The 22,563-nt window shown below is 43.8% G+C and overlaps 1 protein-coding gene across 3 annotated transcripts in view; it reads right to left on the reverse strand.

Annotated features, from left to right (window-relative positions):
• The window catches only part of CNTN1 (contactin 1), a 432,672-nt gene that overhangs the window by 184,220 nt on the left and 225,889 nt on the right, over window positions 1-22,563 (reverse strand). For all 3 annotated transcript variants that reach the window (XM_073328045.2, XM_078851133.1, XM_073328043.2), the window contains one exon: window positions 17,182-17,314. In XM_073328045.2, coding sequence (XP_073184146.2) covers window positions 17,182-17,242 — 61 coding nt within the window. In that variant the 5' untranslated portion in view covers window positions 17,243-17,314. The remainder of the gene's footprint in view (window positions 1-17,181; window positions 17,315-22,563) is intronic.

The following is a 22,563-nucleotide window of genomic DNA, read 5'->3' on the forward strand; positions in this document are numbered from 1 at the left end:
CTTTCCAACAGGCCATTCATTTTATATAATGACTCTATGGATTAATTTCTGTCAGTACAGGTCCTGCATTTGGGCCCACAAGTGATAAATCATGGGAGAGATAGCTTTAATTAGAAAAGCATTGGGGTGAGAAATTGTTGTCCCTCTGTGTAACCAATGTACCATCTAAGTCTGTTTATAAAGCAGTATTTAGTGATTGACTGAACCTACTGAGTTGGTCCGCATGCAACTGAAGAGACAGGCTGTGTAGCATCAAGTAAGAATACACTCAGCAAGTTTTTTTTCATATAAGTGAGACAAGGAGAAATAGCTTTGGTGAGACACAAACATCAGAGAAAGGAACAATCAGAAGGACAAATAAAGCAGCTAGATACGTGGACACTGAAAATCCATTTGCACTAAATTCCTATACATTCAATGGATTTAGGGTCCCCCTCCACATTTTTGGAATTTAGAATAAGCATGAAATTAAAGAATTAGAGTTAGCTTAAGTTGGGTTAAGGAAATGTGTGTTGTAAAGAAAGGCCCTGACTAGCAAGTAGAAGGAAGGCCTTGAAAACCACAAGTTATATGGCGAGAAGGAATGAAGCAGAGAGGATGTTTGGTCCAAAGAATATCTAATGAGATAAGGGGAAGTTTATAAAAAGTAGGCCTCTGATCGATAGGGATGACTGCAGATGACATTAAATGAGACAAAGAGAATCTGCCTTAGAAGAAGCCAACATGGACCTTTCCACTCCACATACCAGTGTTATCTAAAAAGTAAGGCCTATACGAACCCAGGTGCAACCAAAAAAGCTACTGGTCAGGAGGAAGGAGGATAGGCCGTGGGGAGAAAGGGAGGTTATAAATCTTACCTGGAGTAAGACTGGAAATAAGGGTGAACCTATCTCAAGTTGGTTGTTAGCTAAAGTAGTAATTGGCTATCCTATCGTTTGTTTGTTGATGGGTATAAATCATGCTGGAGTACGCCTGGACGAGATGGTTTTCCCTAGCTCTGACCTGTTTGTAAGTAAACTGATCACATGCTTATACATATTTTATTACTGTATTCGAGGTAATAACTTTTTGTCAAGCTGATAGGCATGTACAGACCATTTGTATAAAATACCATTTGGCTTTTGGGCTTAATAAAGGAATATATCGTTAAATTAGTGTTTGGTAGTCTCCCATATTAAGAATTCCAAATATTAATAATAATTCCAACACCAAAGTTTTCCTATCTAATTAAGTTTTCATTTAAAAAAAAGCTTTTCTTCATATGCACCTCACTTTACAAATCTCCCTAATGCCAAACTAGCCTATGCTTCCCCAACCTTGCATCCCCTATCTCCCAAACTCCTCCCTTTTCCCTCAGGAAAAGGACGCTCCTGAACTGACCCTGTGTGAACATTTCCCTAAGCTTGGAGACCTGGATGGAACTTCATTTGCAGTTCATCAACAATATTTCTTGCTCTGCTATACAGGTTGCATCAGGGTGTCATGTCATGTTTGTTCCTTAACAAGACTTAATTGCAAGATCTCTGCACTATTTCCAGCTCCTTGCAGTGTGGGGAGTGGTAAAGTGGACCAAAGCCAGGGTTTCACTTGTGATAAAGAGATACACTAACCAAAAATGCTGGCTGTTAGATAACCTGAATTGTTGACATAAGTTTTTGTGGGGTAGCTCCAATGACTTCTGAAGTTACATCAGAGAGAGATCAGAACTGGGCATACAGTGCCTTAGTATATCTGGTATTAAGACAGAGGATCCAGTTCAAGTACAGGTTAAGAAATATCCAGTGAATTCCTTCAAATTTTGGAATATTGCTCACTGATTCCAGTTACTCCTGGTCAAACAACTCACACATGCAGTATATAAAAGGCACACACACACACAGGCATACTAACAGTTTTAATTCAAGAACTGCATAACAGTTGAAAGAAACTTAGAGAAAAAAAGGAAAAACCAGAAAAGATGCAATGTGTTAATTAGGAGATTCATCTAATATTAATTAGAAATTGTTTGAGATTTAATATTTATCATGTAACCATCCGTGAGATTCAAATATGTTTATTTTCTTATATTCAGTAACGACTATCTTGGACTTATGACAGATATGTGGGGAGATCATTTAAATCTCATCTGGAAGGTTTTTTATAGAAATGCTTGGGGTCCAATTTATATGTATAAATTACTTATACAGCTAATGCCTGTCTCTTCACTATACTCATTCTTGCATGTGAGACAATCAACCAATTATTCAGTTTGATACATAGTAAGGCACAAGATATCAGAAACCACTTTACAGGAGTTTTACTAGTTGTGTTTTATGTCCCTAAAATTGAGAATATAATTGTCAATCCTGCTTGAGACTTTTATTCATCATGGGTTTCATATCTATTTATAATGATTTCCTCAACTGTCTCTCATTCAGTGATATGTCATCCATCATGTTAGTTCTTCTGTGAGTCCACTTGCACAGAAGAAAAAACAATGCAGGAAGTGATGAGATTCCTCAAATCTAATAATCTCATACTGGAATTTCACAAAAATCATGAGAATAAATATTAACTCATAACAAGCCCTGTTCATAACTTTACTGGCAAAAAGATTTGCCCAGGACTTGTTATGAGTTAATATTTATTCTCATATTTTTTGAGAAATCCCATTATGAGAGCATGTGATTTGAGACATGTATTCATTCCCTGTATTTCATATAAGAGTGTTTTTTTTTCTTTTTTCTGTACAAGATGACATATAGAAGACCTAGGCTACTTTATTATCATGCAGAAGCTACAGTTCCATAAATTGACATAACATGGAACCAGCCTTCAATCCATCATGGAAGGCTGGTTCCATGTTATGTCAGTTTATGGAACTCACATTTTTGAAATCTACAATATGAAATTCCTATGTAGTTAGTCATGTTTACTCCTAAACCTAGATTATTTCACTCAACTATTTATTAATTACTATTATTACTGTGAACCTCATTGGTAACATTTTACATCTTTTTTGAAATTTACAGTAAGAGCCCATATTAGATGTCAGGGAAAAAATTAACAACTTATATGGATCTTAGAAAATCCTTTCCTGAACTTGCACCTGCAATGGATTTTTCAATGAATCATCCAACACACTGGATATTAGAATCTGGTGATTAGGATGACAGATTTGATGGTTACGGTTACAAGGAAATCAGCATTTAAGATTAGACCACCTCACCCAAATGAATGCAGATTTTGCTTTAACTGGTGACTTTTAGTAGGTTTCTATTTGTCGGTCTATTCTCTCTATTCCAACATGTTTTTAAATCTTATCACATTCTTAAATCAAAACACAAAAAACGGAGTCATAATTGAATTTTAAGAAGAGAAACAGCTAGTCAACATCTAGCACACTCAGGTTCTTGAAATGGGTCCCAGATCAGACATTATCACAAGGGGCATTAATCAGAGAGAACAGTATGCATATATCAAACAGAATGCTAGTATGTAAACTACCATAAGCACAGACTAAAGGAGGAAAAGGTGATGGATATTACTGAAATGTAGTGAACAGTTGGCAATCTGTTCAATAAAACATATGGGGTTATATACACACAGGCCCTGCGAGGACCATCTGTTCAGACACTACACTGCATAGATCCTTAGGCCCTGATCATGCAAACATTATACGCTCGCTTAATTCTACTACTGTGAATAATCCCATTCATTTCAATAGATCTATTCACGGTACAAAGGTTAAGCATGTGCGTAAGTGTTTTCAGGATAAGGACTCGCTAGGTGTTCATTGGGGTCAATGCTAAAGAAAGCAGATCCTGGAGTGAATGAATAAACTTCCACTCACCTGGAAGAGCTTCAGAATAAAGTGGCAGGAGATTAAATGGTTTTCAAGAAGCAGAAATTCTGTATATTTGTACATAAACAACAACATTTTTTTAAAACTATAAAGCTGAAACACTGGGAAATCTTTCCTTGAGTGTGTTTAAAATGGATAAAATCGTGCATTTTGGAGGTAAAATCAAAACACACTATCAAGGATGAATATACAACAGTTTTATAATGAGCAAACTTTGCATGATACAGTATTCTCCTTACTGGGAAAATATTTCTGGTGGGGGAGGAGAGTTTCCCAAGAAAATATTTAAATAGTACATTTTAGAATGTATACTTGGGCAAGGAAGGAAGCTACCACTATTTATTAAAAACAATGACCATAAGCTGACTTGGTTGAGTTCTTTTAGGGCTCTATCCTGTGAAGCACTTAGCACTTTGTCCTTGATCCAACAAGAGACTTAAACACATTTACCTTTAAGCATGTAAGTAGTCCCAAATCCATGGGCCTTACTCATGTGTTTAAAGTTAAGCTTATGATTAAGGGCTTTGCTGGATCAAGACACATGTGTGCTGCTCAGCACTTTGAAGGATGCTGTCCTTAATCTGACCCCCAAAACTTAAGAAAAATGCTTTAAGTATACGGATAGGTAACCTTTCAATGTGATCTCCTAACAGCCAAAATCTGAGAGGTGCTGAGCTTCTCAAACACCTGTAACTCCCACTTAGAGCAGGATGTGCAAGGCTTGAATCCCGGGGACTTGGGCATGAGCACACCGAAGAAACCAGTTGTGGTGGAGGGTAAACCCCCCAACCCAACTACCACTATCTACAACAAAAACAAAGAACTATCAACAAAAGCAAACAACGACTAACTACAACACTAGGGAAAACGTGGAGAACTTGCAGAGCAAGACACCATGGTTCCAAAGACCATCACAGGCGGTAAGAAGGAACTGAGGGGGCGCTGGGTCATATATTGAGCACTGTCATAAACATACAGCTACGGGTAGCATAAAATCCCTCCTTTACCTGTAAAGGGTTAAGAAGCTCAGATAGCCTGGTTGGCACCTGACCAAAAGGACCAATAAGGGGAGAAGATACTTTCAAATCTGTGGGGGAAGGTTTTTGTTTTGTGTTTCTTTGGGTTCTCTCCGGGACAGCGAGGAACCAGGGCAGGGAAAATACATCTCCTAAAGCCATACCTGAACTAAGCATCTAAGATTACAAATTGTAAGTAATAGGAAGGAAATCCGTTAGATTACCCTTTGTTTTAGATTGTGAATTTTCCCTAGGCTAAGAGGGAGGTTTTATTCCTTTTTTTTTTTTTTTTTTTTGTAACTTTAAAGTTTTGCCTAGAGAGGAATCCTCTGTGTTTTGAATCTGATTACCCTGTAAAATTACCTTCCATCCTGATTTTACAGAGGTGCTTCTTTTACTTTTTCTTTATAATAAAGTTCTGCTTTTAAGAACCTGACTGGTTTTTAGTGTCCTAAAAACCCAAGGGGCTGGTCTGTGCTCACCTTGTTTACTCTCAAGCCTCCCCAGGAAAGGGGGTGAAGGGGTTTGGGGGATATTTTGGGGAAACAGGAACTCCAAGTGGTCCTTTTCCTAAATCTTTGTCACTCACTTGGGGGTGGCAGCGATACTGTTCCAAGGACGAGGAAGAATTCGTGCCTTGGGGAAGTTTTTAACCTAAGCTGGTAGAGATAAGCTTTTAGGGGGTCCTTCATGCAGGTCCCCACATCTGTACTCTAGAGTTCAGAGTGGGGAGGGAACCCTGACAAGCGCCATGGAGGCACCACTCCAGGGGGCTCCACAGCCGATCCGATGGATGCTGCTAGGGGAAAATCTTTCCAACGGCTGTGCACGCAACGCACGCACACCTAAATGGAATTGATATGAGCAAGCACTAGAAGGAGAATATGACTTACCAGCATTAGAGAGGCTCATGGCCTGTACCAAGACAGTTTGGAAAAGAGCCAGAAACATACTCTGCAAGGCTCACAGGAAGATAAACAATGCACTTTCATGTTTCCGAGCATTATGGTCATGCAGCACATCATGATTATTTATTCACTAGTACCATCGGTGCTGCACAAAGTGCTCTTGTCAGACAAAGCAGGGACATGGTGGAGGCCATAAATGGATATATGTACATTCACCCACTTTTTATTTTAAGAGGCAAGTGTATTCCCCCCCCCTCACTTTAGCAACTGTGAGTACCATATGGTATGGAAAAAAAGTTTAAATAATGTCAATTCAACTCTCCAGTTCACAACATGTGTCTTTGAAGCTCTTGCCTTGGAAAAACTCCAAGAGATATATAATTTAAGATCTGTATTTCACTCCTCTCATAATAAGAATGGGGCATGCTGCACTTCACAGTGGGGCCTCATTGACTATTGTAGCATTGTGTCCGTGACCATAAAGATCATGGACCTGGCACATCATAACACTGCTAGAAAGTTGCCATCAACTTCATGAATAACATATCAGCATAGGCCAATGAGGGTGTGTCTACACTGCAGCTAGGAGTGTGCCTCCTAGTCTAGTAGATAGACGCGTTAGCTCAAGCAGTGTGAATATTGCAGCATAGGTGACGATATCAGCCAGCTGCCTGAGTAAAAGATTGCCCAACCCCCTGGGTTTGGGCGTGGGTGGCTAGCCAATGCCACAAAGTCTACACTGCTATTTTTAGTGTGCTAATTCAAGTGGAGTTGGCACACATCTCTCTATCCAGGCTGGGAGGTATGCTCCCAGCTGTAGTGTAGACATACCCTGAGGGGTTAGATGGATATTGGTTCCCAAGAACACTTTACCACTTGGTCAGAAAGAACACCCATTAAAAAGTAGTCGCACCTTTTTCTGTACAAAGTGACTAGATTGCCTTCGGGCAGACAAATAGTATACTACTAGATTAAAGAAGGTAGGAAAACTGCAATTATCTATGCCCATCTCCCAGTGAGATCACTGATTAACTATGGTATATCACGCAGTTGGGGTGGATTTTTTTCTTTTTCTAGTTTAAAAGTTAAAAGTGAATTTAGTGCATATGAAAAGTATCAGCATCAGAACTCCAGTTTTACTTTTCTAAAGAACAGATGCAGCATAGGCACAGGACAGTATACATTTCTCCACAATGATCTACTCTGCTTATCAATGAAAGAGTCACTTTAGTCCTTTGCTTCTCTTCTGAGACTGCCAACAAAGACGTAAATAAATATGTTGTAATAGTTTGTAATTATATTTACACACATGCATCATGTCCATTAGAAGACTTAAGTTCAAATTTTCACAAGCACCCAAGGTACATAGGAACCTCAGCCTCACTTCCAAAACTGACTTTGGACCTATTGACTTTCAATGACACTTAGGGACTTAGGGCGAAGTTTTCAAAAACGCTTAAGACTGTAAAATCATCTTGCACAGGCCAAACAGCCATTAGAATGGCAAAAGGTTACAGTCAGTACTGACTCTCTGGGCCAGATCTGAACCAAAGTTGCGTATTTGCCTTGTATTGCAATAGAATGTCTGAGAGCATATGCTATTTTGAGTGTTTTCATTAAAAAGGAATTAGTATGGCATGTCACATGATATCTTTTGGTTCCACAGATTCTCCTTTGAGCCAAATAGAACTGAGGGTTCATGAAGCACAGTAAAAAATAAAAAAATGGCCATTAGGTTTTGGCATATGCTTTATTAGGAAACAGAGTAAAAGCTAAGCCATTGCTGAAATGGAAGCCTAATCCACTAGGCCCAAATTTATTAGACTTAGGGAAGGCCACGAGTCACTGACTTTCTTGCTTGTGTAAGGGGACTGTTGCCCCCTTACTAACATTCAGTGGGGGTGTTTTGGTTGGCTAGCTCCCAGTACTTAAAAGGGGGAAGGGTCTATGGGAAACCAGGACCCTGAGACTGACAGTCCCCAGGAACAATGGGGAGAGGCCAATGCTCCATGTCAGCCGGAATGACAGGGCGGGCAGGCTAATCAGGGAGTCAGGAGGCCAGGGAGGTCCCGTCCTCCGTGTGAGCTGGGTTTGCCTGGGTCAGACAGAGTGGGGGCCGAGCTAAGGAGAAAGCAGGGGACCAAGCTAAGCTGGGGAGCAGAGCTGTGCCAGATCCAGAGAGACCAGAAAAGCAGCCCAGAGAGAGCAGACCCTGTCCAGGGAGCAGAGCTGCAGCCCCAAAGCCAGAGGCACAGCCCAGAGAGAGCAGACTTGCCCTGGGAAGAGAGCTGCAGCAACCAGAGCCAGAGGGGCCAGAAAAGCAGCCCATGAAGCAGGTCAGTGCTGGGAGCAGAGTCACAGAAGCAACCTGCAGAGCAGACCTGTCCTGGGAGCGGAGCTGCAGCAACCAGAGCCAGAGGGACCAAAGAAGCAGCCCAGGGAGCTGGAGGCAGAGCAGCAGCAGTGCAGAGACAGAGTGGTGGAGCTGGGGCTGGAGCAGTCCGGAGCTGGGTGCGGTTAGCAGCAGGCCCAGCACAGGGAGACGCCTCAGCCAAGGGGCTCTGCAGGCCAGGCTTGGATCATAACCCCGGCAGGGCAGGGGCGATGCTGGGAAGAAGGGTCCTACCACTTAGAGCCTGAGAGCGTGTGGCCACCACCAGAGCAAGCATCCAACCTACAGCACAGCCAGGGCCTAAGAAGGCAGCCTGGGACTTACAAGGAACAGACTGTGAACTGCCCTGACATTCCAGAGACACTGTTTGTGATGTTTCCTGCCACAGAGCGGGTTGATGTTTCCTTTCCCATTTTTCCTTATTCTTTTTAAAATTAATTGTGATTAAATAACTTGCATTTGCTTTAACTTGTATGTAATGGTCAGTGGGTCAGAAAAGTGCCCAGTGCAGAGAGAGTACCCTGGAGTGGGGACACCCTAGCCCCTGTCCTAGGTGACCACAGCAGGGTTGGGGAATCCTGGGCCCAGCCTTGTTGGGGTTATGAGGACTCTGCCAGACAGGAGCGTGGAAGGGAAGTCCTCAAGGGCAGGGAGGCCACTGGGTAAAGGAAGTGGGAGCGAGGACTCAGATCCTTTTCCTAGCCCATTTCACTGGGGTACTGCAGAAGCCAGGAAAGTTCCCCACAATAGCAGGACTATTCCCCCGCTTATACTTGGGGTCAACTTGATGAAAAAGAAAAGCTTGAAATCACAACCTTTGCAGTGGGGAGAGGTGAATCTGTACAGGAAGTTAGCCAATTTTGAAATGTTACGGGGGCTTGGAGAAAGCCCAGATATGGGGTGAAGATGGGGACTCAAATATTGCTGACGATAGGTATGAAATATTTGTGACAGCTGGGTGGCCAATCATCACCTCACTCCTGACTGAGTGATTTGCAGCTCTCATTTGCCTTGAACCACTTAAAGTGCACTCTGAAAGGTGAACCTTCTTTATGAATTTGTTAGTCTCTAAGGTGCCACAAGTACTCCTTTTCCTTTTGCGAATACAGACTAACACAGCTGCTACTCTGAAACCTTCTTTATGATTGTCTGTCAGAGATGGATCAGTTTGTGAAGCACTGAAATTAGCTATGGCTTTTTCATCAACTTCTATTTGCCATACTGGATTCCAAGCAGGGCCGGCTCTTGGCACCAGCAAAGCAAGCAGGTGCTTGGGGCGGCACATTTGCACGGGCAGCATTCGGGCCATTTTTATTTTTATTTTTTGGGGGCCAGCCCTGCAGGTGCTCACACAGGTAGACGCTGTCCCAGCCCCCAAGCTGACACCGAAGTCCAGGTGGAAGAGCTGCAGCGGATGGCCAAAGCTGGCCCCGGGACTTGGGTCCAGCAGCAGCAGCATGGGGGGTGCCCTGGGGCTACTGTGGTTCGTGGTGCCGGCCGCGGCCAAGCCATCTGGCGGGCTCCGACATATGGAGCGCGGGACACTTGGGCTGGGGGCCACCCCATGGGGCTCACGGAGCCGCCTGCAAGTGCCGCAGGGCGGCTGCCCCTCAGCACCGCAGCTGGGGCTGGGCGAAGCGGCCCGAGCTGCCTTGGGGCTGTGGCACGGCGCCCAGGAGCAGCAGCTGCAGCAGGTCCATAGAGGGAACCGCTGCCTGGGGCGCTGCTGTGTGGGGCCCACGTCCTGCTCTCTGGGGCTCCGCTCCCTGCTGGCCGCTCCTTCTGGGGCTGCCCTGCCCCGGCTCCTCAGCCCCCTGCCGGGGCGGTCCCCCCAGCTCTGGCCTCCTGATTCCCGGCCGGTTCTGGAGGCAGGAGCCCTGGCTGAAGGGACCCACCGCTTACCCCGACCCTGCCAGTGCCGGACCGGCTGGAGGCGAGGGGGGAGCAGGCGGAGTCGAGGGGAGGATCCAGAGCTTTGGCGGCAGGGGGTGCGGGTGGGGGGTGGGAGAGCCCAGGGCTGGGGCAGCAGGGGGAAGGAGAGCCCAGGCTGGGGGGCAACCAACATTTTTTTTGCTTGGAGCGGCGAAAAGCCTAGAGCCAGCCGTGATTCCAAGCACTGATTTACCTGAAAAATAAATGTTACTCCACTGCTGGAGATGATCTCCGCCTGTGAAACGGCTGCATTGACTCTTGTCCACTTCTGCTCATCAAAGTAACTGCAGGCTTCCCACTGACAGTGTTTTGATGAGATTTTGAAATGAACTGCTATAGCAATTGTTTTTTTTGTTTTAACCTACTTTAAAGTCCTCAGCAGTTGTTTTAACACATTCAAGTGCAGCATTAGTTTTGAATTACCAGAAATGAATGATACATATTTGGTGTATGCTAATAAATCATTAAGATATACATGGGTCATCTCCATCACCACTACACATTCATATTCTTCCCCCTTCACTTCTGCCATATTTCTTCCCAAACTGCATTATTTCCCCACTACCATCCCCACAATCCACATTACTTTTTGCCATCATCAATTCCCCCCTTGACCATTCACTTCCTCCTCCCTCTCCATGCAAGATCTTAATGACAGCTTCCAGGAGAAGATTAATAAAATCTATCACAATCTCTCTTACTCCCCATCCTACTTCTCCCCTGTCACCAAGTAGGCTTTTCACCTACTTTCCACCCACCATCCCTTTACCTTATCTATTCGAGCCTCCCAAATCTCTCTCCTTTTTAGTCATTCACTTTTGGCTTGCTCTCTTTAAAATGCAAACATGCTCTCATCTCTCCTTATTGTCAAGAAACCCTCCTGCCTCTTCAGTTTCTTCCTCATTTCCTTTCTCCCTTCCTGTCTAAACTTATCAAAAATGCCTTGTTCCTCAATGTTTCTTTCAGTGGACTCTTCTCTACCCTCTTCCCTTTGTGGCTCACTCTTGGGCGTCCTCCTCTTTTCCCTTTACACTCCATTTGCAGAGTCTCACAAACAGGCCCACTGTAGTGGGGTGGTCACCCGCTCCCGGCCCAAAAGGGTTAAAAGCCAGCCCCTGGAGAGGGCCGGGATGGGAGCCTTAGGCTGGGCTGATTGGGAGGCAGCCTTAGCTGTGGCCACGCCCCAAACAGACTCAGCTGGCCCGATAAAGGGGCTGCTGGGCTGAAGCTCAAGAGACTCTAGCTTCTGAGAGGGAAGGATTTGACTGCAGGGATCTAGATTGGAGCAGGGCTGGGGAAGGGCCTGAGGAGCAGGGGAGTTCCATCCAGGAAAGTCCCAGACTGTGACCCAGTATTAGGCCCAACAGGTACTGGGGTTGCAGGGGACAGCCCAAGGTTAGACAGAGGCAGCAGGTCCAAACTCAGCCTTGCCTGTGATGAGTGGCTTATACTGCAGTCTGCCCCAGGGCATGGGGGCTAGCTGATGATTGGCAGTAGCCTACGACTGAGGTGAGCCTACTAGGGTAGGGGGTGCCAGCTGTCTAATTGCGCAAACCCAAAGATCCTTGCCCCACCCCTTCCCCAATAGCATGCCCCTGCCCCACTCCTTCTCTGAGGCCCTGCCTCCTGGTCACTCCCTTCCCCCCTCCCTCTGTTGCTTGCTTTCCCCCACCCTCCCTCACTTTCACCAGGCTAGGGCAGAGGGTTGGAGTGCAGGAGAGGGTGAAGGGTCAAGCTCTGGGAGAATCATAGAATCATAGAATATCAGGGTTGGAAGGGACCTCAGGAGGTCATCTAGTCCAACCCCGTGCTCAAAGCAGGACCGATCCACAATTAAATCATCCCAGCCAGAGCTTTGTCAAGCCTGACCTTAAAAACTTCTAAGGAAGGAGATTCCACCACTTCCCTAGGTAATGCATTCCAGTGTTTCACCACCCTCCTAGTGAAAATGTTTTTTCCTAATATCCAACCTAAATTTCTCCCACTGCAGCTTGAGACCATTACTCCTTGTCCTGTCATCCGCTACCACTGAGAATAGTCTAGATCCATCCTCTTTGGAACCACCTTTCAGGTAGTTGAAAACAGCTATCAAATCTCCCCTTATTCTTCTCTTCTGTAGACTAACCAATCCCAGGTCCCTCAGCCTCTCCTCATAAGTCATGTGTTCCAGTCCCCTAATCATTTTTGTTGCCCTCCGCTGGACTCTCTCCAATCATCCTTCTTGTAGTGTGGGGCCCAAAACTGGACCCAGTATTCCAGATGAGGCCTCACCAATGTCGAATAGAGGGGAACGATCACGTATCTCCATTTGCTGGCAACGCCCCTACTTATACATCCCAAAATGCCATTGGCCTTCTTGGCAACAAGGGCACACTGTTGACTCATATCCAGCTTCTCGTCCACTGTAACCCCTAGGTCCTTTTCTGCAGAACTGCTGCCGAGCCATTCGGTCCCTAGTCTGTAGCGGTGCATGGGATTCTTCCGTCCTAAGTGCAGGACTCTGCACTTGTCCTTGTTGAACCTCATCAGATTTCTTTTGGCCCAATCCTCCAATTTGTCTAGGTCCCTCTGTATCCTATCCATACCCTCCAGTGTATCTACCACTCCTCCCAGTTTAGTGTCGTCTGCAAACTTGCTGAGGGTGCAATCCACACCATCCTCCAGATCATTAATGAAGATATTGAACAAAACCGGCCCCAGGACCGACCCTTGGGGCACTCCACTTGATACTGGCTGCCAACTAGACATGGAGCCATTGATCACTACCCGTTGAGCCCAACAATCTAGCCAACTTTCTACCCACCTTATAGTGCATTCATCCAGCCCATACTTCTTTAACTTGCTGACAAGAATACTGTGGGATACAGTGTCAAAAGCTTTGCTAAAGTCAAGAAACAACATGTCCACTGCTTTCCCTTCATCCACAGAACCAGTTATCTCATCATAGAAGGCAATTAGATTAGTCAGGCTTGACTTGCCCTTGGTGAATCCATGCTGACTGTTCCTGATCACTTTCCTCTCATCTAAGTGCTTCAGAATTGATTCCTTGAGGACCTGCTCCATGATTTTTCCAGGGACTGAGGTGAGGCTGACTGGCCTGTAGTTCCCAGGATCCTCCTTCCCTTTTTTAAAGATGGGCACTACATTAGCCTTTTTCCAGTCGTCCGGGACTTCTCCGGATCACCAAGAATTTTCAAAGATAATGGACAATGGCTGTGCAATCACATCCGCCAACTCCTTTAGCACTCTTGGATGCAACTCATCCGGCCCCATGGACTTGTGCTTGTCCAGCTTTTCTAAATAGTCCCGAACCACTTCTTTCTCCACAGAGGGCTGGTCACCTCCTCCCCATGCTGTGCTGCCCAGTGCAGCAGTCTGGCAGCTGACCTTGTTCGTGAAGACAGAGGCAAAACAAGTATTGAGTACATTAGCTTTTTCCACATCCTCTGTCACTAGGTTCCCTCCCTCATTCAGTAAGGGGCCCACACTTTCCTTGACTTTCTTCTTGTTGCCAACATATCTGAAGAAACCCTTCTTGTTACTCTTAACATCTCTTGCTAGCTGCAACTCCAGATGTGATTTGGCCTTCCTTATTTCACTCCTGCATGCCCGAGCAATATTTTTATACTCTTCCCTGGTCATTTGTCCAATCTTCCACTTCTTGTAAGCTTCTTTTTTGTGTTTAAGATCAGCAAGGATTTCACTGTTAAGCCAAGCTGGTCGCCTGCCATATTTACTATTCTTTCTACACATCGGGATGGTTTGTAACCTGTAACCTCAATAAGGATTCTCTAAAATACAGCCAGCTCTCCTGGACTCCTTTCCCCCTCATGTTATTCTCCCAGGGGATCTTGCCCATCAGTTCCCTGAGAGAGTTTGGGTGCACGAGAGCGTGCAGGCTCTGGGAGGGAGTTTGGGTAGGGGTTGGGATGGCGTTTGGGTGTGAGGTACGGGCTCTGGGTTGGGGCAGGGGATTGGGGTGCAGCCGGAGGTCAGGGGGCTGGCGCTTACCTCGGACAGCTCCCAAAAGCGACCAGCACATGCCTCTGGCAGCAGCTTCTAAGCGGGGGTCTGAGAGGGTCTCCGCGCGCTGCTGCCCACAGGCACCGCCCCCACAGCTCCCATTGGCCGCAGTTCCCAGACAATGGGAGCTGCGGAGTCAGTGCTTGGGGCGGGGGCAGAGTGCAGAGACCCCCTCTCCCCTGGGGCCACAGAGATGTGCCGGCCACTTCCAGGAGCGGCGCAGAGTGAGGGTGGGCAGGAAGCCACTGGCCAGGGGCCCCCAGGCCGTTTTAAATCACCTGGGCCACTGGGCAATTTTTTCCCTTGTCCCCTGCCCCTCCCATCGGCAGGCCTGCTCACAAATCTACCTCTCAGTTCCTAATGTGTAATCCTCAGCCTGTTAATGAACTTGAATGAACTTTTGATCTTTCCTCCTAAAACTTCTTTTCTTCCTACGTTCTCTATCACTGTCAATAACCTCCTTCTCTCTGTCACCCAGGCACATTATCCTCAATGTCTCTTTTCCCTTGGCCTGCATATCCAAGCTGTACCCAGATCTTGCTAATTCCGACACCCCTATCCTATTTTGTCCAGATATCCAAAGCTCTCATCCAAGCACTTATCATATTCCATCTTAAATACTGTAACGGCCTATCTTCCAGCTTCCCTGATACTCATAGCAGCACCCAATCTATTCAAAATACATCTGCTGAGACCATCTTCCTTGCCCACTTCTTTAACATTATACTCCCCTTTCTATTTGAAGCCCTCCGCTAGCTTCTCTTTTCCTTTGTAGCAAGTTTAAGACAGTTTTCCTCACTGCCAAAGACCTTCACAACTCTACCCCTTCTGATGTAATGTCATCTCTTACTGTGTCACTCCCACACCCCCCTCCTTGTCAATGATACCACCTTCATCTGCATATTTATCAAGTGCTCTTACCAACATCTCTGCGTCTTCTTCCATGCTGCATGAAACATCCATCTGAACTGATCTGAAAGGTGACTACCCTCTCCTGCTCTGAATCCCTCCTCAAGACCCACTTCTCCTATTATGCTTACATGGCCATTACATTACTTTAACTAACCAATGATGGCCACGTGGAAGGGCAGATGAGGATTGATGACACTCATTTCATCTGTTTATCGAATAATGCTAAATGTATACATGCATATTAAAATAGCATATCATTTTATTGGATCACTCTCTCCATCTCCTTCCCTTCTCACTTCCCTGCTTAGACTCCACGCTATTCAGGGCAAGGACTGGGTCTTCGTATGTTTTTAGAGCACCAGGGTTATTGGAGCCCTGATTCTGATTTATGGCCTCTGGGCACAACTACAATATACATATTAACTAACTAGATGGATAATCTAGGGGTTGCTTTCAGACAAAATACCTGAACACTTGTGCATTGGTTCACTCACACAACTTACATATGGCTCAAAACCCAATACTCACTTCGCTACAGGAGCTGATAATCACGTTGACCAAAAGGTTGACGTGGCTAGGGTGAAATGGCAAAGATAACATTACTGACTGGAGCTGACAGCCTTTCTTCAAGAAAAGCCCCAGGTTAAATGAAACTAGTGAATGAATTACTCTCTGCCCCAACAATAGCTCTCATGTCTGAACTGAGCAAAAGCCATATAAAAACCCCTGCAATGTATAATACTTTACATTCAAGAATTCTTAATGCCTTGCCAGTCACTGGAATTTGTTCTCTAGTGAACTACGACAGGGTAAAACACACACATCAAATGGAATGATTCCAACAAAGATCAAAAATATACTTGTGTTCCCATCACTAAACCAAACTACACTACTGTAAGCTATGAAGTCATTTTTGGAAGGACTGTCTTAGAAGCAATGGATTGACATCACAATGCTGTTCAGCTTTTGTGACTCAGAAACCGTGCTTCGTGATCTACTTCCATAAATAACACAAACAGGAAAGAACCATGACCATTTCCAGTATGGGAGGTAATACTGAGCCACACCATGAACCTCTCCCTCCCATTGGTGAGCTGTTACTCACACAAGCAGCCCTATTAACTCGAAAGGAACTGCACGTGAGTAACTGCCAATGGCAGTAAGGGATTCACAGTCTGGCTCAATGTGAGCAGAAAATTTCCCATATTAATTCCACAAGGTACCTGAATTTTTCAAAATCTGCTTTAGCCAGCATTTTATAAAATACACAAATTCTGCATGCTGCTTCTTAGACACCAAAGGCTAAATCATGTGGTCTCTACATAAGCAAAATGTCCCCTGAAAGGAATTTTACCTACGTTGGCTCTACAAACTGAGCTTTATTGTGTCATTATAAAAATGACATTTGTTTAAAGTGGAATTAATGTTTGAAATGCACATTTATCTGTCTTGATGTCCTTTGTGTTTTGGGTGGTTGGAATAGGTGCTGGTTGTCATAATTCAAACCTGGATCTGAAATTTGTAATTGGCTGCTATCACTACAAAGGACTGAATTTCAGTTTTAAACACCCCCTAATTTTGAAGCGTTAGAAATCTGGATCCCTAAAATCTAAATTTTTACAGCAAGGGCCCAACTCTAATTAGAGTAGTTTTACTATGTACAATTTTATTAAAGTCAACATATGCCACATTAACACAGTTATGCAGGATGCGTAGCAAGATATCACCATATGGCACTGCAACTGAATGCTGATTTTTTTAATTTTATTTTTATTAAATGGCATCTACATTACAGCAGTTCCAATCTTTTAAATCTCTCCTCCCATGGACATCTTTCCATTTTTCTACTGATTTTGGTCACCTGGCCACAAACAGTTGTTTCTTATATTAATTTTATGTAAAACTTGATAAATCAAGGGGATTTACGAGATCAGACAGGCCCAGAAACAAATGCAAGGTCAGGCTCATTTTTATTTCGGACTATTGCTTCAGTTATACTGTGAAAATCTTTCTGCCAGTTTCATTATCCGCATTTAGTAGCTCACCACATCTGCACAAATAAATTAAATCCGATACAAACACCAGTATTGACCTTGAAATGTGTGGCACTGACAATAAGTTAATTCATTTAACTAAAATGAGAGGTCGTCTTACCTGCCAGGCAGAAGATGAAACACACTGTAACAAGATGACTGATTAAGAACCACATTTTCATCTTCTATTCAGAGATGATTATTTCAAAAGGAATTTTGCCTTGCAGCCCCAGTGTTCAAAGAACTAAAAATTCCTGATAATAAAAAAGGAAAGAAAAAGAGTGAATAATTCTGATAAGAGAATGTTCCTGTAGAGACAAGTACTACATTTAAGTCAGCTACATTTCCCATGTTTAAGAGACAGAGAATAATATATTTGTAAATTAAGGGTACTCTCAAATCTGGTAGACCAAATGTATGATGATAAATGTATAGTTTACAGTTACAGAGCTTCTCCCATCTAAGGCTCTCAAAGCACTTTATAATGATTCACCTAAACTATTCAAAGTCTGGAAGGCTTAATGTAATAGCTTCTGCTTTGGCTCATCTTACAAAACCAAAACCAGGGTTGGTTTGGATGTGGGTGCTATTTGTATACCCACCTTACAGTATGGAGGTCTTGGAAAATAGTTTCTGATTTTTAGCTAATGATATAAATCCAGATTCTGTCACCCTTACCCATGCCAAGTACCACCTTACACTGCAAATAATCCCAGGGATTTCAGTGTCATTAACAGAAAAATGACCATGAAATGGTGGCACACAATCTCTTTCAGAATGCATTTCTTTTGCTTAGCATGTTGTAGTTGTTAGAGTTCTAATTTGTAGTTCACAAACTTGTGGAAAGACAATCTTAGTTTTTACTTAGTGGTTTTTTAAAAACCTTGAATTTATTTTAGTCAATTATTTTATATGTGATTTGAGCTATTTTATATTCTGTATGTGGGTGGGGGGGTAAAGAGTGCAGTGAACCCATTAATGGATCCACACAGCTTCATTTGGATCCTGCCAGAGTTCAGACATAGTTTTCTAGAATTCTTTGCTTCTATATTTCTTGCTTGTTTAGATTAGAATATTTTGCTAGCTTTTTCTTTTCTGATGCCTGTTATCTATTTCTTTAGGCAGTGAATCATGGTGATTGAAGTATGTATTTTGTTTTGTTTAATGGGTTTCCTGCCATGCGTGTATAAAAGCACCCTTTACATCCTTCATGTCTTGTTCACATTTCTCTTTTCTTCTGCTCATTGGTTCTGCTGTGTCACTAGTTTCTCTATGACCTGTGGATAGGGTATGATTTCCAATTCATCACTGATGGAATATGCATATCCTACCCATGAGTGGACACCATCCATTTGGTTTACTCCTGTTCTTAGGTGGGGGTTTGTTTTTGGTATTTTTTTTGGCCTTTGTGACTCTAATACAAATATGGTAGAGTATATTTGAATGCCTTTTACTAAAGATTAAAATCTTCACATAGTGTCTTCTAGACCAGTGGTTCTCAAAGCCGGTCCGCCGCTTGTTCGGGGAAAGCCCCCTGGCAGGCCGGGCCGGTTTGTTTACCTGTCGTGTCCACAGGTTTAGCCGATCGCGGCTCCCACTGGCCGTGGTTCGCTGCTCCAGGCCAGGGGGGGCTGCGGGAAGGGCGCCCAGCATGTCCCTTGGCCCGTGCCGCTTTCTGCAGCCCCCATTGGCCTGGAACAGCGAACCACGGCAAGTGGGAGCCGCGATCGGGCGAACCTGCAGATGCAGCAGGTAAACAAACCAGTCCGGCCTGCCAGGGGGCTTTCGCTGAACAAACGGTGGACCAGCTTTGAGAACCACTGTTCTAGACCCTTTTTTCCTTTGGATCCCAATGCATGTTTATATATTGGCTAACAGAGGCATCATGAAACCTCTCTTTTCTCAGTTCCAAAACTGCTTTCTACCAGCTTGCTTTGTCATGTGCTGGTGATTCTGATGATGTCTACTGGCTTGCATATAGAGACTATTTAGCCACATTACTCCCACTGAAATGAATGGGAATTAGGTATCTAACTACCTTTGAGGATCTGGGCACATGGCTCTGTTGAAATTTTTACTCTACTATTTTTTTAAAAAACAAATTACTTTGATCCTACCTGCTTACTTTCTCTGTTTCACCTCCTCCTCCACCTTGTTTGTCCTAACATGCACTTTCATGCGACTTATCTGGGCAACTGATTATTCATTTTCAAAACACCTTTTATAATGTACAGATTTCTATAAGGAAGTAGCCCAGAATGGATGTGAACAGTAAGAAAGGAGAAACAGCAGGCTGATAAATATTTTCATTTCTACTAAAAAATCATGGAGGTTGCTGGGAAAAGAAAACAAAAACATTACAGAGGTAGGATTCTGTAATACCCAGAAATATAGGCCTTTGAACTAAATCAGATAGATTAAAAGCTATATTCTGGAACAAATGCCATTTGGATTCATGGGGATTCTGTTTCTGAGATCCCACAGTGTTCTTGTCAGGTCCAGCTCAACGCCCTACCTTTGTGTCCATCTCTAAGGAACTGTAACTCTTTCTCCTCACCACTAGGATCTGCTGTTGTAGATGCTCTAAAGGTCCTGTCCTCCTCCCCAGCTGCATCTTATGGTTCCCTGCTTTTTCTCTGCAGAAAGCAGGAGAGATAGCCAGGAGGTAGCAACCACCAGGGCCAGCTGCCTCACTTATTTACCCACCCATCATCATCATCATCATCAGGGGCAGCAGCTTCAGATCTTCAAGAGGTAACAGAGAGAGACCAGAGAATGCAGAAGTGGCACTAGGAGAGCAGAACAGTTATCTTCCCTCTGCACACCCTGCCGAAAGATGTAGAGGAATGCTAGCAGGCATGGTGGGGTGCGTCACTTTAGAATCCTTATCTGAACTAATCACGAATGCCAGACCTCTGGGGACCTCCTCTCATTGGTCTTCCATGCAACTTTGCACCAGTGCCGATGGTGGGGTTTATAAAAAAAACCTCTATAAAGCCAAGTAATATTCATTCATTGTATGGAAACATGGTATACAGTGTCCTAGTGCAATCTATACAGGGCAGAGAATGACAGATTTGGTGGGTTTGCTCTTTTTCAGTCTAGTAGATGAAATCTTTAACAGCAGCCTAAAAACTGTTTTAGCTGTCAGAGACTGTTAATTATGTTGTTCAGATTAAAAACAGCTAAAGTGCAACAGAATATACATAAGGCTATAGGGCAGTCCAAGGAACTCTGGCTTATTTGAAAACAGCCCCCAAGTAAAAAATTCTTAGTACAAATGTACATGTATATGTACTCTAAGTGAATTTGCTAATCTACATGGAATATTTTTCCACTAAAAATCTTTCCCTCCTTCCTTTACCATAGCACTAAAGCTTCTTCAAAGTCCAGCACTACTGTCTGTTTTGCCTGAAATGCATAATTAAAAAGAATTCTCTTCTAGAAAACCAGAAAATGTTAACATACAGCATAATCCACTGAACAGTATGGCAATGCAACAGGACCAGAGCAGGAATTTGCAGTGTTTTAATAGACCCGCTACCTTATAGCAGCCATCGCTGAATTCTAAAACCAGTACCAGGAAGTGGGTTCTCTGGTCCCCTTTCTCCCCTTCCAAGAAGCAGCACTGGGTAGTACCATGATAAATATTTTTCACATTTCTCCTGGACCAATAGGAGAGAGATGCTGCCAGTTATTCAAAACATTTCCAAAGGGCCGAACGTTTCCTGATTATGAAGCTAATCATTTTATGAGGTTGTTTGTTCATTCCCTATTGCCTGGCATGAGTTACATGGATAGTTACTGCAAAATGATGTACATAATTAAATAACAATCAAACAATAATTCCACTGGTAATAATGGTAACAATGTTACTCATGTTAACGTTACCAGGTCATCACCTAATAACTGTATTTGAATATAATAAAGCAATGGGTTAAACAGCATTAACAGTAAGACTATGTCATCTATATGAAATTAGAGGCACTATTGCTGATGCAAGGCCCTTCCGTCCTCCCCCTTTGTATTGATCTTTGCGGAAATTATGTTCAATTTTGAAAACCTCTTCTCTCCCCTACCTCATCAGAAATTAGGGTTAATGGAAGTTGTGGTTGTAAGTCCCCATGCTGTAAATCCCCAAGCATACTTAGCTGTGCGTACAGAAAGACACCCTGCCAAGATATAAAAATCTTCCTTTACTTCCAATTATTTCAGCTGAGCGAGAACGGCATATACACTACGTCTAACCTGATTCATCTTGGCTTATAAAAGAGAAGTGAGGCATTTTGATATATTTCTCTGGCTCAAGTCAGTAGTACTGCCTGCTATTAAATGAGACAGTGCACAGGTTACTTTTTATAGGACTAGGATAGTATGACTGAGCATGATGAGCTGCCCAAGCAGCCGTTCAAAATGATCTAAGACAGCAGCCCTATCAGAAGAGACAGGATTGTGGATGCACTACTCATGCATCATGTCTATTATTTAATTAAGGATTAAAAGATTCTCTCCCTTGAAGCTCTGCACCTTTTTCTCTTTAGAGTAAGAGGCATACCGTATCGTAAGTGAAAAGTGTTCCCCATCAGAAGGGCTTGCTTTACTTTCCTGTACAGGCTGAGAATGACTACGTGCCCAGATAGATGTCTTTCTCTATGTCTTTTACTAGCATGTATTTTTTACAATGACATATAATTCTAGCAAATTAAGAAACTATTTTAAAACACATGCTGAAAACAGCAAACGCTTGCCTGCCTCAGTGTCAGATTTCATTACTATTTAATTATTTAATTCAATGGGCCAAGTACTAAAGCATTTATTTCCCTTTTGACAATTTTGTTTTTCTCCACATAATCCAGCCACAACAGTCCCCACACTCTGCTAAACACAGGAGAACTTATCCTTCTGAGGTCCCTTGAGCTCCTGGTACCCTAAAGAGGTGGAGAGAAATTGAGGCACTGGCTCTGCTCTCTCTCTCCCACACACACACTAGCCAAAGGGGCTGGCTAGCTGTAGAATAGAGTTTATGCTGCACCTTGTACAGCAGGGACATTGTAACTCACTAAGGCACAACGCCTCCCAGAATTGCTCCAGAGTGCTGCAGCTCCTCACCGCTCGTCCACAGGACTTGGTTTCAACTGCACACCTTTTAGGACCTAACTAAGCGGCACAGGACTATCGTGGCTTTGCACTTTTGAACAAACTCAGTATTTCACATCATTTACCTAGTTATTTGAATATTAAACACACACATACAGGAAAATAAAGATAACAGACAACGGAAGGGAGGACTACAGTTAAAACAAAGATCACGTGAGGCAGAAAATAGTGCAAGGTAGGGAAAGAACAGGGGAATAGTAAGCACAATGGTGGAAAAGTCAGCAGCCAAAAAAATGGCATCTGGAAGCAGATAATGAAGATTCTTAGCGCACTGGAAGTGGGATGGTGTTCCAGGTGTGTTTGTGTGTGGGGGAAACATGACAGTGAGAGTAGCAGGAGAAAAAGA

Source organism: Lepidochelys kempii, chromosome 1 (assembly GCF_965140285.1).
Source record: "Lepidochelys kempii isolate rLepKem1 chromosome 1, rLepKem1.hap1, whole genome shotgun sequence".
NCBI classification, from domain to species: domain Eukaryota; kingdom Metazoa; phylum Chordata; order Testudines; family Cheloniidae; genus Lepidochelys; species Lepidochelys kempii.